The following is a 16,765-nucleotide window of genomic DNA, read 5'->3' on the forward strand; positions in this document are numbered from 1 at the left end:
AAGGGCATTGGAAATTACTTTGGACTACCCTGACCTGATTTTCAAACATAGTATCTGAAAGTCTTTGCCAAGAGAGGTTTGGATGTAACAGTCATAGGAACAGATTATCTATGCTTGAAAACAGCAGATCTTGGCAAACATCTAAAGACAGATAGACAATTAAATTCTTTCAACTTTTTCTAAGCAAACATGTACAATCACGGTCGTCACTTACTAGTCTAGACATACTGTTTAATACTTTGGAATGAATCCTGCTACTTCTTAAAGCATGTCCCGTATTGTTTTGGGAATTTAAAAGAATTAAAAGTGGATGGGCTTATAACCCCTAATGGCCTATTTAAAGATCACTGTGTCCCATTTAAGTTAGTGTTTTGGCTAGAAAGACTTAAGTGAATATATGTTTTAAGAACCTCTCCGCTTATTGGCTGTACAAGTTTGCTACAGATAACTTTTATATCTACATCAGAAACTTCTTCATGATGGGATGTATGTACTTAAATCTAACTACATCCAATTGAAGTTAGTGATTTTGATAAGCATATTTAAAGTGCATGTAATGGCACTCATTCCCTTGTTATTTTGGTGGGTGTAAATTTAGATACAGTACTGAATTTAAAAATTGCTAATGAACCTATTTAGCTCTGTGATATGAAATATTTATATCTGTTGAACTTCAGTTGTTTAAATAACTAGAAGAGTCCTTAGCACAACAGATTAAACTCCAGATAGAACTAAGAGAATCTGAATATGAAAAGTATAAAGGTGTGTGTTTTATTCCCATCTTTTAATGTCTTCTTCCTGTGTCTCTGTCTCCGTGTGTATGTGGGAAGCAATTAAATATGAATGTCATTATTTCCCCCTCAAAAGGATTGTGGCAATCCTCATTGTCCATACAGGACCATTTATAGTTAAAAGTATTTTATGATTGAAAGAGGAGAACGCAAAAAATGTTCTGAAGCTCAACATCAAAAAAACCAAAATCATGGCCACTGGTGTCATCACCTCCTGGCAAATAGAAGGGGAAGATATGGAAGCAGTGACAAATTGTACTTCTTGGGCTCCGTGATCACCACACATGGGGGACAGCAACCACAAAATTAAAAGATGCCTGGAAGTGAGAGCTGGACCATAAAGAAGGCCTATTGCTGAAGAATTGATGCTTTTGAATTGTGGTGCTGGAGAGAGTCCCCTGGACTGCAAAGAGAACTGCAAAGAGAACAAACCTATCCATTCTGAAGGAAATCAACCCTGAGTGCTCACTGGAAGGACAGATCCTGAATCCTCAATACTTTGGCCATCTCATGAGAAGAGAAGACTCCCTGGAAAAGACCCTGATGTTGGGAAAGTGTGAAGGCAAGAGGAGAAGGGGACGACAGAGGACGAGATGGTTGGACAGTGTCATCGAAGTGACCAACATGAATTTGACGCAACTCCAGGAGGCAGTGGAAGACAGGAGGGCCTGACGTGCTCTGGTCCATGGGGTCATGAAGAGTCGGACATGACTTAATGACTAAACAACAACAATGTTATGATTCATCTGTAACATCATGGCATTAGACAAAAAGTAAAAAAGCAGGGGAAGGGTTTTTACTTTTTAGAAATATTCTTTTAGAAAATAGGTATAAAAACAGTAAGGATGTATAATGCTAACCATTTTTATTAGTGAGTAAAGCTACTGAAGAGCAGATAATACTTCTGAGACCTATTTCTCAGTCAGAATGTATAGTGTTATGCTGTAAATTTAAGTGTTGTAAAAAAAATCAAATATAAGTAGGAAAAAAATGGCCATCTAAGAACACATCTGATGTATTTGCTATGAAACCTTTTAGTGATAGTTGGAAAGTACATTCCAAAATAATGTTTCTGTTTGTTTCAGAGCATTATTAAGTTAAGGTCAGAAAATGAATTCTAATTCAAATGTGTCACATGTAAATTCCTTAATGTTCAATACATCTAAATTTTTTGTTCATCCATCTTCCATTTCTTGCTAATAGTGTTGCACTTTTCTATAATTTTGGGAAATCTTGGAAATCAGATCCAGGAATAATTAAAGCCACTGAAGAACAAAAGAAGAAGGTAAAAGTTTCCGACAGCATCTGACTCTTTCTAACTGATGATGATGACAATGATATTGTTAGTTTTTCCGTGTACATAATCTTAAACTTAACTCCTAGGATGAGAGCATCATTACACTTTAGAGCTTAAACCCAGATGGACTGCCTGTTAGAGAAGTAATAGTTTCTGAACCACTTCAGACTAGGAGAAAAATAGAATTCTTTAATAATCCAGTAGAACAATCAAGGGGCACTGTTGCTTAGGGCTGTGGGAGCAGTCCAGTCTACTTGTGCAACCTTGGCACAGCTGGCACTATTTGCATCTTGGAAGTCTCCCATTCAGACACAAGTGGAAGTGACCAAATAGCCATCTACTTCTATGCAGGGCTTTAACTGGTGTTAAATTTCTTCCACATTAAGTGTTTGCTTTCATAATTTTATACTGCCTTCCCATGCTAAAAAGCCTCCTCCTTGATGGTCTCCATGAATCATACAGTTGGGTTCCTGAGTGCACAGCTAAAAGCCCTTCCCCTTTCCTATTAGGTTATGCACATGTTCCAAGCCACCAACAGCTTTCCCTCACCCTCCACCTTTCTTCATCCACTGCATAAATGACAGCTTGGAGAATATGCCCCATTTTATAAAGAATTTTTCTCCTTCCTTCCCCCTTTCCTTCATTCTTATTTAGTTTTGATTTTTTTTAAATCCTTTAAAAAATAATTAAAATAATTAATTTTGACATTTTGAAGTTCCCTCCTCCCCCTTTCCGTTGTTGTCCAGCCCAACAGCATCTTAATACCATGGAAGAGACAGATCTTGATCTGGTTCAAACTCTGGTATTCAGTCCGGGTCTCCTGTTCAGCACTATGCTGCAATTGAGTGGCAATCTCCAAGATTAGGTAAACTAAACCAAACACATTAGGAATAACCCCCTCAATTTAGAGAGGATCCGAATTGAACTCTAAGAAGAAAGAAACAGAACACCAAGACACACTCAATCCTGATCTTATCTCCTTCGTATGATGAGAATCAGCATAGTCTTGTTCTTGGTCATTTGCCTTTTGCTTATCTACAACAAAAGAATTTAGGAAAACAGGCTTTTGTTTGTTTCTTCGCAAGGTCCATCAAACTCTATTGTGTCTGTAATTAAATTGATGTATGATCTAGGTGAAGTCACTTTATTCTCAATAATCAAGGGTCATTTATTTTATTTTATTTATTAATTAAATTTATACCCTGCCCATCTAGACACATGTCTACTTTAACTAGAGCTTTGAGTACTTCAACATCATTTTAATGGTGTTCAGATTCAGAACACTTATAAAGTTGCAGCTACTTAGTCGCAGCCTCCTATTTTCATGAAACACTGCAAGCTAAATATATGAACAAAGAAATTATTCTCTGATTTTGTTATTCTTCCTTCAACCTAGCAGTGTTATCTTCTACAGTGATTTTCCTGTCCAGCGTGTTAATCTGCCTCCAAAAACTGAGCTAAGTCACCCAGTTGTGTGATTCACGGAGACCATGAATAAGACATTGCTTACCTGTAACAGTGGTTCTTTGAGTGGTCATCTATGAATTCATACAGCCCACCTGTCCTCCTCTCTGTTTTCTACTCCTCTGGTTTTGACTGGGGCTGGAAAGAGACAGAGGGAAAGTCGTTAGTGGCTTGGAGCATGCACACAAGCTGATAGGGGGGAAAGCTTTTCGCTTTCAAGTGTGAACTCTGGAACATTCTATTGACTTCAGTGCAGGCACAGAAAATTCACAGATGTCCACTCAGAGAACAACAGTTACAGCTGAGTAACTTATTCTCATGGTAGTTGAGTAAAACTCATTTCAGCATCAGTAACAACTTAAGACAACAGTCTTAATTACAACTTAATTAACACAGCCAGTTAGAAATGAGGCAGGCAGGCAATTACATTGGAGAAGTTTTAAAATATTTAGCAAGGGAGCTGGCCTTCCTTCCTGTGGAAGGGGTTTCTTAGTGGTGGTGCCACTATTCAAAAGGACTGTTTGTTTATGTTGGCTTTACTGGATCTGTTAAAATTACATTTTTTTAAATGGAAATCCTATATCAGCTGGTGTTTTTTTTTTTTTTTTCTTCTCTGCAGACAATAGTGGAGCTTGCAGAGACAGGAAGTTTGGACCTCAGTATATTCTGCAGTACCTGTTTGGTAATATGCTTTTAAAAATTATTTGTAATTGAACTATATATTTTAATATTAGGTCTACTTTCAGGAAAAGTGTATTCTGTAAGCTTCTATTGGTAGGTATGAATATGGGTGGGTTTCTAAGAATACCAAGAGATTATTTAAGCACATTGCTGTTGATCCTGGAGAATTCAAAATATTAGAAGTCCTCATCTGGGTTTTCATCATAGTGTAGTTAGAACTCTTGTTTTCTAGTTACATGTTGGAGAAACAAATTCAGCAAAATTTGAGAGGTATGAATTAAATTATCTCAGTGGTATCATAATGGTATTATTCAGTTACTGTAGAAATTCTAATATCTAACATTTCCAAAACTTTAAAAAGAGAAAGATAAGAAGGTCTATTTTCTCCACATTAATTTATGGTTAATCATACTGTGGCATTCACCCTTGTGCCCCTTTTGCTTGACCTTCAAGCCTCAGAGCACACGAAGGCAAACACTCTCCTCTTTAACACTGCTGCCACCAGGTGATCCCTAAATCACCATTACCTCAGAAAGATTCAGGTCCACTTTTCAAGTTCTTTTAAATAAAACTTTGGTTTATTGATTACAGAGATTGATTCATAGATGTCTTCAGTAGCTAATCACACCTCAGAATTTCCCAGACTACACACTCTATTACTTTCTCTGACTTTTCTCTACTGCCTGACTCTTACATTTCTCTACTGACTCAATCTTCTCCTTGACTCTCTGCCTTTGCCTCTTATAGTATCTCTCTTGGCTCCACCTCTCAGCAGTATTAATATGCATGAATCATTCCATTACATAACAAACATGAACCATTACATAATATAACATGAACCATAGACCTAATAGAGAATGCTGCACATACATGCTAGTGTTAAGTGATGGATGATGATCCAGTGAAGATATATTTTATATTGCTTTTATATTTCCCATACCAAATTTGTTACATCCCAACTACCCAGTCTGCACATTTAAGAATTTTAAAAAATGAATTAGATGGTCTGAAGGCTGCCTTTAAATTGCAGAGTGCTTTTTAAAATTAAAGTGTATAAACAGAGTCATCATTCTTCCCTCCTAATAATTTTCTAAATATCATTCCTACGTATAACCTCCAGTTTTATTATTTCTCATGTTAAGACTTCATATTCCACAAATCATTTCATTCCATAATTCTCCACATGATTCATATTTGGTATCAAATAATTTTTTAGTGATAGAAATAATTACAGTAGGACTATGCACCTACTTCTGAATGTTCTGTGTAGGTATCCTACACAAAATTCTTAAATGTGCAGACTAGCCCAACAAGTCAGTAAATTGAAAATTGCTAAAAATTCATTGATTCATATTAATCAGGGGCAAAGCTTCTGGTAAATAGAAATCAACAAATTAGATATTTTTGATGAATTTTGCAATTCATTTTTAAAATTTTTAAATATTGTAATCTAGTTAAAATATTTGGCTGAAATCCTTCTGCTTAGTATAGTAAGTTACACTACTACTACAAAAAGTCTTTATTACGGTCATTGACCAGCGTAGAGTTACACTACAGTAGGCCCATTGAATCAGTGGGAATTTGTTGAGTGAACTCCTCTGTAAGTTCCATTGATTCAGTGAGTGTACTCTAGTGTGACTTCCTATGCTGAGCAACAGAATTTCAGCCATTGTGTATAAATAAATCCAGTCTAATCTTAGTGGATTAAATCAGTGTGCTAGCAGAGTTTGGTGAAATTTCAGACAAACGTTTTTCTTTGTAGACTATTCTAAAACATTAAAAGTTGAATATTGCATGTGCCATCTGTAAGAGAAAGGTGCTTTTCTCTGACCTTTGTTTTGATGACATATTTTGATTTACACTGTACTAGAGTTATGTTGTTAGTGTTTTCCAAATAGTGTTCAAATCATTATGTAGCTGCTCGTGAGATATCAGTTGGTCTTTGAAAAATGACAAATAATAAAAATCCTCAAATGGCTATTATGCTCATAAGCTCTTGTTAGTTTTTCCATATGAATAAAAATCCATTCATTTCCATCTCTGAATTAAAGTATTTTTGTTTCAGGGTTGCCAATAAAATGAGAGAACAGTGGGGGAAATTTCAATTCATAATTAAGATAATTTTCCTGTGTTTGACTTTAATTGTGCTGTTCAGACCATGTAGCCATTGCAAGTGAAATAATTCAGTTACATAATATTTTTAATTCTCTGATGTCTGTAACAAATACAAAGCTTTCATTGAAAGGAAATTTAATGTAAGGGAGGTATCTTTTTACTAGGTTATACATTGTGTGTTGGGCTAAGTATGTGAAGAGTTAATCCCAAAAGTCTTGATGGTATTGCATCCAGAACTAGAAGCAGTGCTGATACCAGCAATGTGTTCAGAACCCCATCACATGTTCTTCTTTCATTTGTAAAGCTTTATTATTTTGTGTGCATATTAAACTCTGTCAAATAGATACGGAAACCAGTGAGGTCCAAGCATTGTGGTGTATGCAATCGCTGTATAGCCAAGTTTGATCACCACTGTCCCTGGGTTGGAAACTGCGTAGGTAAGTAGTGAATGGGAATACAAAAGTTCAAAACTGTACATCTATCATTCTCAGTCTGTGGGGTTTTACATTCACGATAATGCATACTTTGTCATTGTGAGCTAATGCATGATAGTACAGTGGTGCCTCGCTTGACGACGTTAATTCGTTCCAGCAAAATCGCTGTAGAGCGAAAACGTCATCAAACGAAATAAAAACCCCCATTGAAATGCATTGAAAACCGTTCAGTGCGTTCCAGTGGGCTGAATACTGCTCGTCCAGCGAAGATCCTCCATAGGGTGGCCATTTTCTGCTCCCTGTATAGTGAAAAATCCGTCCTAAAAACAGTGGGGAGCCATTTTCTTCAGCCGGTGGCCATTTTGAAACCTGGTGATTAGCTGTTTGCAGATGGTCGTAAAGCAAAAATCAGTTCCCGAAGCAGGGAACCGATCATCATGAAACAAAAAAACCCAATTTAAGCCATCGTTTTGCGATTGCAAAAACTTCAACGTTAAGCGGATTCATCATAGAGCGGGGTAATCGTCCAGTGGGGCACGGCTCTATATGAATGCAGCAGTATGTATATATATTGTACCTTGTCAGCAACACTCACTACTGCAACAATTGAGAAAAACTTGGAAGAGAACATGTTTGTATTAGTAGTAGGGATAATTCATTGACATCCATATTCTTAATTACAGACATACTGTATTCTCTTTTAAACAGGACGAAAAGTGCCTTTTTCTTTAAATGTAAAATATAACACAATAATAACATGGAGTGAGGCATCTTGATCACTTTGAACCAAGAACCTCAATAACTATGAAAATTTCTTCTGCTGACAACTTTACTTAAAATTCAGTTGCATATTGTAACATCCTATTAAACTGCCTGGTGTCATTGGAGGGGGAAGGGAATTCCTCATGAATGTTTGGTAGCATGGGGTTATAATCATAAATTGTAGCAGCTATGCAACTTAAAATAGAGTCTCCTTTTAAAAAACAGAGTTTCCTTAGCTCTTGGAAGGCCTCTGCATATTTCCAGTGGCAGAATGAAAAGAAACATTCTTTGTTGATCCTCTGTCCCCGTTATGCCCTGCAACATTTAGAATGTTAGAGGACTACTAGTACAGTGTGGGGTCTCTTCAAGAAGGGAGAGGTCAACATCCAAAAATTGTTTCCACTTTCCCACTAGCTCAGACCTGGGCAAAATGCGGCCCGAGAGCCACGTACGGCCCACAAGCCGCTCCTGTCCGGCCCACGGACAGTCCTGAACATCAAAACCATTTATAGCTTTTTGTCTAAAGTTGATCAGTTGCTTATCTTTAACATACCGCAAAAAACCTCTTTAGCATTTGTGAAGATTAACAAGTTTAAAATAAAAACAATCATAACATCACTGTTTCATTTTATTTTAAAGAAAAGTTGGTTCAGCCCCCGAACACAGTTCAGATTTTTCATGTGGCCCCCCTATAGAAATTAATTGCCCACCCCTGCATTAGCTGGAGCATATTGAGTGGAATGGTGTGTTGCTACCATCTGAATGTATTCTATACTTGGGCGTTGTGTCTGAGAGTTTTAAAACCAGATACAGTGGTGCCTCGCTTAGCGATCGCTCCGTTGAGCGAAGAAATCGTTTAGCGATGGAGTTTTTGCGATCGCAAAAGCGATCACTTTGCAACGGTCCCTATGGTTTTTTTTCGCTTTGCGATGATCGCGGGGAAGCGATCATGGCAAAGTGACCCTTTTTAAACAGCTGATCGGCGGTTTCAAAATGGCCACCGGGAAAACAAAATGGCCGCCCGCTGTGTTTCCTCGCTTTAGAGGCACCGAAAATGGCCGCCCCTATGGAGGATCTTCGCTTAAAGGTTACTTTTTAGCCCATAGGAATGCATTAATCACGTTTTAATGCGTTTCTATGGGCTTTTTAATATCGCTTTGCGATTAAATCGCTTAGCAACGTTTTTTCCGGAACAGATTAACGTCAGTAAGCGAGGCACCACTGTACTTTGTGCTGTATTGGCCTCTCAACTATAATCTCACTTAAGTGTAAAGGAAACTAGTTTCATTTTGGAGAGAAGGTCACTGGACAGTTGGTCTGGCTTGTAATATATGCTTATATCCTCATTTTACCTATACATTTGTTACTTCTTAAATAGATCTTTCCCCACAAGAGAACTTTTTGTATATGGCACTGGATTTGTAAAGCATGCAACAAACTGCTGTCTAACTGAAACAAAGCTCTCTTAGTAATAAGGCAGAGAAACTGTTGATATATTGCTGGGAGCACCCTCTTTGCTATCTTGTTAAAAATAAAGATCTTTATGTCTATTCTTTCTTCTTAGGAGCAGGCAATCATCGTTATTTCATGGGATATTTATTCTTTTTACTCTTTATGATTTGCTGGATGATTTATGGATGTATCTCTTGTGAGTATAGTTTTCAGAAACATTTTCTAAATGCCCAATTTAACTCCTAGCATGTCTGTGGTCTGTATGTATTTAATGTTTTATTAGTGTGTGTGTTTCCAGTGAACAGAGTATATTGCATAGTTGGATTCTTGTAATAAACAGCACTTTCATATTGAAGCATTTCTGATTGTTCTATATTGCAGTACACCATTAAGCTCTTGTAGTGGATCAATTTAAGGATAAATAAACTATATAGTTTTTAACATTATACTGGAAAGGGAACACTAAGATGTTTAGATAATATTTTCTAATCCTATTGTGTAATAATATTCTTTGTCACTATTTCAGACTGGGGAATCCACTGTCATACTAGTTACGCTACAGATGGTTTTTGGACATATATTACACAGATAGCCACATGTTCACCTTGGATGTTCTGGATGTTTCTGAATAGTGTGTTTCACTTCATGTGGGTGGCTGTGCTTCTAATGTGCCAGATGTATCAGGTAGGAAAGCTGTTTATATGCTCACAACAATGATTTTTCTATTGCACTTTTGTAATGTTCCTGATATAGAACATAAGAATGCATATCAGTATGTATTGCTGCCTCAGGCTGTTTTTCCCTTTAGTGCCAAGATTAGCTTGAAATAAACTTATTTCCTTAGTTTGTGAGTGGCATTGCATTTGAAGGCAGTGCTGTGGAATTTGGTTGGTTTGATTATACAGATCTTTTGACATAATAACTCATTGTGACAGAAATACAGGAGAATAAGAGACTCAGAGCTGAATTACTATTGGATGCACCTGCTCTCTTGGTGAACTCTGTATTTCTGAAACACAGTCATGTTTTTATAGTCAGTAAAGGCTTTATCCAGAACAGATCCTAGTGTGCAAAAACTCAAGACAGTCATCTGCAATAGCACTAGTATTTTTGGAGTCACTGTTCTTCTTCATGGTCTTCATGAATTCATACTAATTAATTCATACCTGGACATTCTAGACTGAGCATGGATTTGGGGTCCTACCCTGCCATTTACTGCACATATTCCAGTGAATGTTTCCATCAGTTCTGTTTCACAGAAGCCACACTAATAGAGCTGCTCTCAGATCTTCAAAGCAGAGAAGGACCATTACTGTTATTACATTTTTTTTATTTAGCTTTTGGGCATCAATGTGCTCTCTATGAATCAGCTCAAGGCTCTGTATCAGAGAATGAGATGCAAAGTGAAAGTCAACTTGCTGTACCAACCAAAAGATAAATGCCTACGCATGCTGATGGTTTGGTCCCAGCAGTGCTCTCATTAAGGCACACCTTGTGGTGTTCAAAGCCTACAAAGGTCTTCATCCACTTCTGACTGACTGTTCATCACCTACAACACCACAGTATAGTACATAAGCAAGATGGCACAAGGTTGAAGAAATTTTTTGACCTCACTGAGCCTCTGGAACATCACACGATCTTCCCTGCTGCACTGCATGTTCCAGGAGAGACAAACTGTCTTGCTGATCCACTGAGCAGGATGTATAGCGGCCTTGCATTCTTTTTAAGATGAAAATATTTAAAATAAATAAATACAATTCAAAAGAAGGAACAGAGAGCTTTTTGCAAGGTTGCAAAAGATCAAATGTTTAATTCAGAAAAAAATGTTATTGATACTTTAGTTTCTACTTGTGCTGTTGAATGGTTTATCCTATTCCTTTATAAATGTTTACCTGGCAGCTTTATAAGCCTTGGTTCCAGCTCACAGGCTTCTATTTTCATATTTAAAAATCCATAGCTTAAAAGTTTTATATGGGATATAGCTGAGTTTCCTGCTTTATCCCCACCGCTACAATCCTGCAGACCTTTGGTTGTTGCCCAACTTGCAAAACCTCCATTTGAGTCTTTGGCAGTGTGTCTATGGAGCTTTATTCCTGGCAGTCATTTCTCTAGCGTATTGAGCAGGAAACATTGGTGCCCTTAGGACTGCCCAGCCTTATCACTGTTGGTATCTGGATATTGTTACACTTAAGCCTGAGTGTAACCTTTTTTGTCTAAGGTTCTTTCCACTTTCCATATGGGGGAGGGCATTATGCTCCTGATATTCTTTCTTCCCATCTACCTTGACACCAATAGAAAGAGCTCTTCTCATGCTAGACATGAGGAGAGTGTTAGCATTTTAAGTCCAGAATACAGACAGTCTCCATAAGTCTCCATAGCATATTCTGAATCTAAGAAAGGACAGACAGGTGATTTCTTCTCAAAAATTTGCCAGATGGGTCATGAAAATGATTACATTGGCTTACTAACTGGCCAAGATACCGCTGCCAAACACTACTAGAAGTCATTCTTGTCAGAACTGTAGCCACTTCCCTTGCATTTTTAAGAGGGGTATCTTTAGCAGAACTGTAATCTGGTATTGGCCACCCATTTTTATCCAGTACTACCATCTGGATATCTGGTCTCAGAGGGATACTTTCTTTGGAAGGACAGTTCTCTGCATGTTCTCCAGTAAGTGCAGGTGCCTACCTGCCTGCCTTTTAGGAATAAGCTTGTTAGTCTTCACCCAATAGTGAGTTCATAGAAAGGATGAACTAAAACAGGTTGCTTCTTGTTTGTATGTTTTTAATTTCCATTTGTATGCTTCCTTTCACATGACCTTTCCTTCTCCTCTCTTTGCTGCTTGCGGTTAACTGATGTCCATGCAGAGTTAAGGCAAAGATGCTTCCAATGCATGCACTATAGATAGGGTGGGGCCAATCAGAGGTCTTATTCTAGAAGGTCCTGAAAGGAATGGCTGTGCACAGGCACAGAGCCATTGGTGTGGATGCATAAAGGACTCAGAGAAAAAATGTTACAAGAAGCAACTTGTTTTTTCAAGGATTATCATAAAAACAATCTCTTCTCAGGATCATAGTTAACTGTGTGTGTGTTTGAAAAAAGTAAATCTTGAATGTGCCATTGACTAGGATTTCTCATCTTTTTTACTCAGAGCAGCCATCAGTGTCACTTCACTGAATTTGAGAGTTCTCTGTTTCCACAGCAATGTTTGTTAGCATGCAGCACAGGGGGAAAATCATTTTTACCAATGTGTTTCCCATAATTGTTTAACTTGTTTCTGAAAATGCATCCCTAAAGCAGAAAAATAAATATTTGAAACATTATCTTTAGAAGGTTTATATGTGATAACTGCAAAATTCTAAATAGTTGCCTGATTTTCTCCATCTCCCACAGATTTCTTGTTTAGGTATTACTACAAATGAAAGGATGAATGCAAGACGATATAAGCACTTTAAAGTTACAACAACATCTATTGAGAGCCCTTTTAAGTACGTATATGTAGGAATAAACATTTGAAAATATGTGTTGATGCAGATGGCCAGGTACATGAAATAAGAGCGGTATAAAACTGATCAATGTTTATGGTTTGCCTTGTCTCTCAAAAATATACAAATCTCCTCATATGGTTTTGTTTAAGAAAAAACTTGCAGGGAAAGGGCACCCCATCTTCTATTATAGTAGTGTGGAGCATGCAGCCCTAAATTAATGCATCCTGGTGTTTTTGTACTTGCCAAATTGTAATACGAGGTATTTCTGTAACTGTTTGCTTTTGTTCTTGTGTTTCAGCCATGGATGTATAAGAAATATTATAGACTTCTTTGAATTCAGATGCTGTGGTCTTTTTCGTCCTGCTATTGTGGACTGGACAAGGCAGTATACAATAGAGTATGACCAAACATCCGGGACAGGTTACCAGCTAGTGTAACACCCACCTCCAAGCTGTGAGCATATCATATCTGAGTGGTGCCTGAAAATTTGTCTCTCAAATCCCTTGAACGGTAGCATGCTATGAATAGAGCTAACAGCGAATCATATGGTACCTTCTCTACATCAGTTTTATTAACAGATGTTGGAAAAAAGGACAGAATAAACTGCCAATCCTGATAACGAGAAGGAAGATGAAAAAGGGATTTTAACTGTTCTTACCTTGGGAATTGTTCACGAAGACATACATCATTTTGTTTCCTTTAACTGCTTTCACAATGGAGCATGTGATTGTTTAAAGAAAAGGCCAACTATACTAATGTCATGTTGTACTGAACTTTCAGTATTTATTTCATCATTTGAACAGCTTCCTAAGAATTAAAGGTAAATATTACGAAGCAGTAAGACTTTGGGATCACTGTATTATATTTACTGTAATGGAAATTTTGTATAGATTTGGTATAGTATTAGGTGCATTCAAAAATGTGCACTTAATACTGTGAAGAATCACGTTGTTTTATATGGGATTCACCATAAGTGTGATTTGCCGTTGCTGAAGGAGGGCACAGAAGGACTTTGGTCATAAAACTTACCTAAATTCAATCGCTGTCTGCTCTTAGGGCTTTGTTATTTCTAATTGTTATTTGTTACCAGACTTATGTGGAGATGTACATTTGGGGCAGGAGGAAAAGCATTGCACAAAGGAAATTCAGTTCTTCAACCCCAATATAGAACCCCACTTAAGTGCATGATGATACTTCTTAAAATTAGACCACAAAATAACATGATTGCATAGCAGTCTACAAAGTAAAATGCTAATATAAGGCAGCCAGTGAAATGCTGGTACCTAAATAGAAGGAACCATTGAGTATGACAACTTCTGCAGTCAATGGAAAGTTGGAAAACATTAGTAAGAAAGTCACATATGTGGAACCAAAGAATGAACTGGCAGATGCTCAATAGTAGGAAGAAAGGATTGTAACTGAATCCGATTCAGCTGTTGAATGAGTAAAAACTCATTGAAACATAATATAGAATGATGGAATTCATGCTGATTATAATTTCTTTGTAGGACATGAAAGTGACAAATGTAACTGGACTTCTATTTTAAAAAAATGGTATGGCCATAAGTTGGGGGAAAATTCTTAACTTTTTTTTGTCTAAAGTTAGCAAACCCAGATATAGGTGGAAGGTAAAAAGTGGTATGAAGTCTCATTCCAGAAGAGCTTTTTTTGTTGTTGAATGTGATGCACTGATTTTCTGTTATGGCATTTTTTATACAGTCCTTGTGAATTTTTCACTGCTTCCTTAATTATTGTTTACAGAGAGACTTGAAATCTGTTTAGTTCTGTTTTACGTGCTGTAGCAACATTGTGGTTCGAGAATCCTGTGAGGGGGATTTGGGGAAGGGAACTTTAATACAGACAGTAGAGACCAGTGTAAAGAATGTTTTATCTGTATATAGATAATTTATCAAATAGTTTCTCTTTGTGATGAGGCGTGTGTGTGTGCGCGCGCGTGCGTGTGTGTTAGTATATTTAAAAGCTGCTCATTTCATTTTATCCAACCAAAAATGTAGGACAATATCTAATGGGCTTTTTATTAATTATCAATATCGCTGTTAATAGACACTATACCTGCAACTTCACTGCATGTTTAATGCTTGGCAAAACTAGCATTTCCTGTAAAATGCAGATTACAGGTATTAAAGCAATCTAGTGGTATTCCCGCCCCTTGCCTTAGTAAAAGGAGCAGTGAGACTGTAAATAGTTGATGTTCAGTATTTGCAAGTAGACATTTTCCCCCTCTAGCTCTTTCTTTGAATGCTAGGTGTGCATAGTTTGCAAGTACCAGATATCAAGATTTACAGGAGTGTGACATTAGCATAACTTGAATGTTTATTACTGGAATAAATGCAACTGTATCATTGACATAGATGTTCAAAGCAAAGAAAGTGAAGGTGGGTGGGTGCAGGGATGGCAAAAATGTCTGTGTGATTTAGGCAGATACAGTATGAAAATATAACAATATATTATTCTTACACAGTTACTTGTCACTTTAATTTGAAAGCTGAAAATGTTTGGGCAGGACCTTCAATTTCTTATTTACATTAACAGCCCACTCCTAAGTAGATTTATTCGGAAGTAAACTTCAATACGTTTGCTTAGCACTGAAGTCTCAAAGCCCTCTGCAATGTAGTAAATACATTTCATGGCTCCAGAAAAATCTATATATTGTTCACTTGTATTAATTGTGCCTGTTCCAGAAATGTGTACCGTATGGAATCTTTGTGCAGAAACCCTATAATTTAAATGTCTCTGTGGTGGCAAGAAAAATCCTATTTTAGTTGAACTAAAAGCGTTTGATCTAAGATCTGCTACCAGAAGATTGTTCCACCTAAGGTTTGGATATTTTCTCCCCTCCATATCCCAGATCACCCCATGTAGAAGGTCCTACATAACATTTCTTTGGGGTTTAGGCACAAAGAAGTCCACCTCTGTTATCCCAGTTGCCTGTACCTAAACCACAATCCAACCCACAATTGCACCCCACAGAAATAGTGACGAAACAGTAGAACAGTGGAGTTAAAATTACATGTAAGGACATTTTATTTTGGGGCACCTAGAGTAAGTCTACTAGTTGGCAGAAATACTAAAGTATATGTTCTGAAATCTGAATAAGCAGAAAATCATGCAGGTTTTTTCCACCAAGAAATCTGTCAAACCTTTTGCAGCACATCATTTAGTTCGCTGCATGAACCCAATTCAAATAGATAAGAAGTTAAACATTTGTTGATATGATAAAGAAAAGGCAAATTAAAAAATTCTGTCTACCCTGTATATTTTTGGCAAGTGTTTAATAATTCCTCCTAAGGTTTTGTTTTTAGCAGTTAATCTGCATAAAGAACATCTCTGTTTTAAACTGAAATTTTTGATTTTTTTATTTACTTTATTTATAATTGTGCCAAGTATTATTTTACTACTGTCAGGATATTGATGTATTACGTTGTGAACAAAATCTGTAAAATGTTTAATAAAATAGCTCTCCTTAAATAAATTAAACCTGTCAATTTTTGTAAGTTATTAATCAATAAATTCTTGTCTCCTAGATCCTAGTATGTGTCCTGTGTTTTGGAGTTTTTCTGTTCATTCTTCCTACTTCTCACAGTTGTCAAGGTCACTAGAAAGTTCTTCTCCACGCATTAGGAGCCCCCCCCTTTAAAAAGGAAAACTTGTTTCAATATCTGCAGTAACTAAGAAAGCATATCAGGGATGAGATTTTTGCATCTCATCTCAGGTCCTGTTGAGAAAGGCAGGGTAAAAATATTTTAAATAAATATTAAATAAATAATTTTCTGAACTAGATTCCCCACTCTGGGAGTTCTGCCTTCCTTACACACGTTACAAACACCTAAATGTGATGTTTCTGGGAGAAGGGCCTATGTTGGATGACTCTGAGGCTTAACTAGGCTTAGATCTGCCCAGGCTTCCTGTTCAGAAGGAAAGTTCCCAGATAACACCAGGGCAAGAGCAAGGAGTTTGGACAAAAGTAGGCCTAACTAAACCCCAAAGCCTTCAATTTAGGTCTTTCTGTAAGGTGTATCACATTTAGGAGTTGTAAGGTATATGTAGGTAGACCTCCCAGAATGGAGAACTGTGGTATTTGTAGTCTAGAAAATTCAAATATCTCGTCTCTAAAGCTCAGCACCTTTCTGCAGAGAAGAAAGAAATGGAGACCATTTGCATCTGAATCATCTTGGAAGGTTCAAAATACAGGCAGAGTAAGCTGCTTTTATTGGTCTATAAAGTTCTGTAGGACTGTTAGGGAGAGGTTAGGGCATCAGA

General features: G+C 37.1%; 1 protein-coding gene across 3 annotated transcripts in view; it reads left to right on the plus strand.

The window, feature by feature from the left end:
- Positions 1-16,028, plus strand: part of ZDHHC17 (zDHHC palmitoyltransferase 17) — a 65,140-nt gene extending 49,112 nt beyond the window's left edge. For all 3 annotated transcript variants that reach the window (XM_078376932.1, XM_078376933.1, XM_078376934.1), the window contains 7 exons: positions 1,952-2,076; positions 4,172-4,234; positions 6,692-6,785; positions 9,109-9,192; positions 9,523-9,680; positions 12,390-12,484; positions 12,783-16,028. In XM_078376932.1, the coding sequence (XP_078233058.1) occupies positions 1,952-2,076; positions 4,172-4,234; positions 6,692-6,785; positions 9,109-9,192; positions 9,523-9,680; positions 12,390-12,484; positions 12,783-12,921 (758 nt within the window). In that variant the 3' untranslated portion in view covers positions 12,922-16,028. The remainder of the gene's footprint in view (positions 1-1,951; positions 2,077-4,171; positions 4,235-6,691; positions 6,786-9,108; positions 9,193-9,522; positions 9,681-12,389; positions 12,485-12,782) is intronic.
- The last annotated feature ends 737 nt before the right edge of the window (positions 16,029-16,765 follow it).

Source organism: Pogona vitticeps, chromosome 5 (assembly GCF_051106095.1).
Source record: "Pogona vitticeps strain Pit_001003342236 chromosome 5, PviZW2.1, whole genome shotgun sequence".
Lineage (NCBI taxonomy): Eukaryota > Metazoa > Chordata > Lepidosauria > Squamata > Agamidae > Pogona > Pogona vitticeps.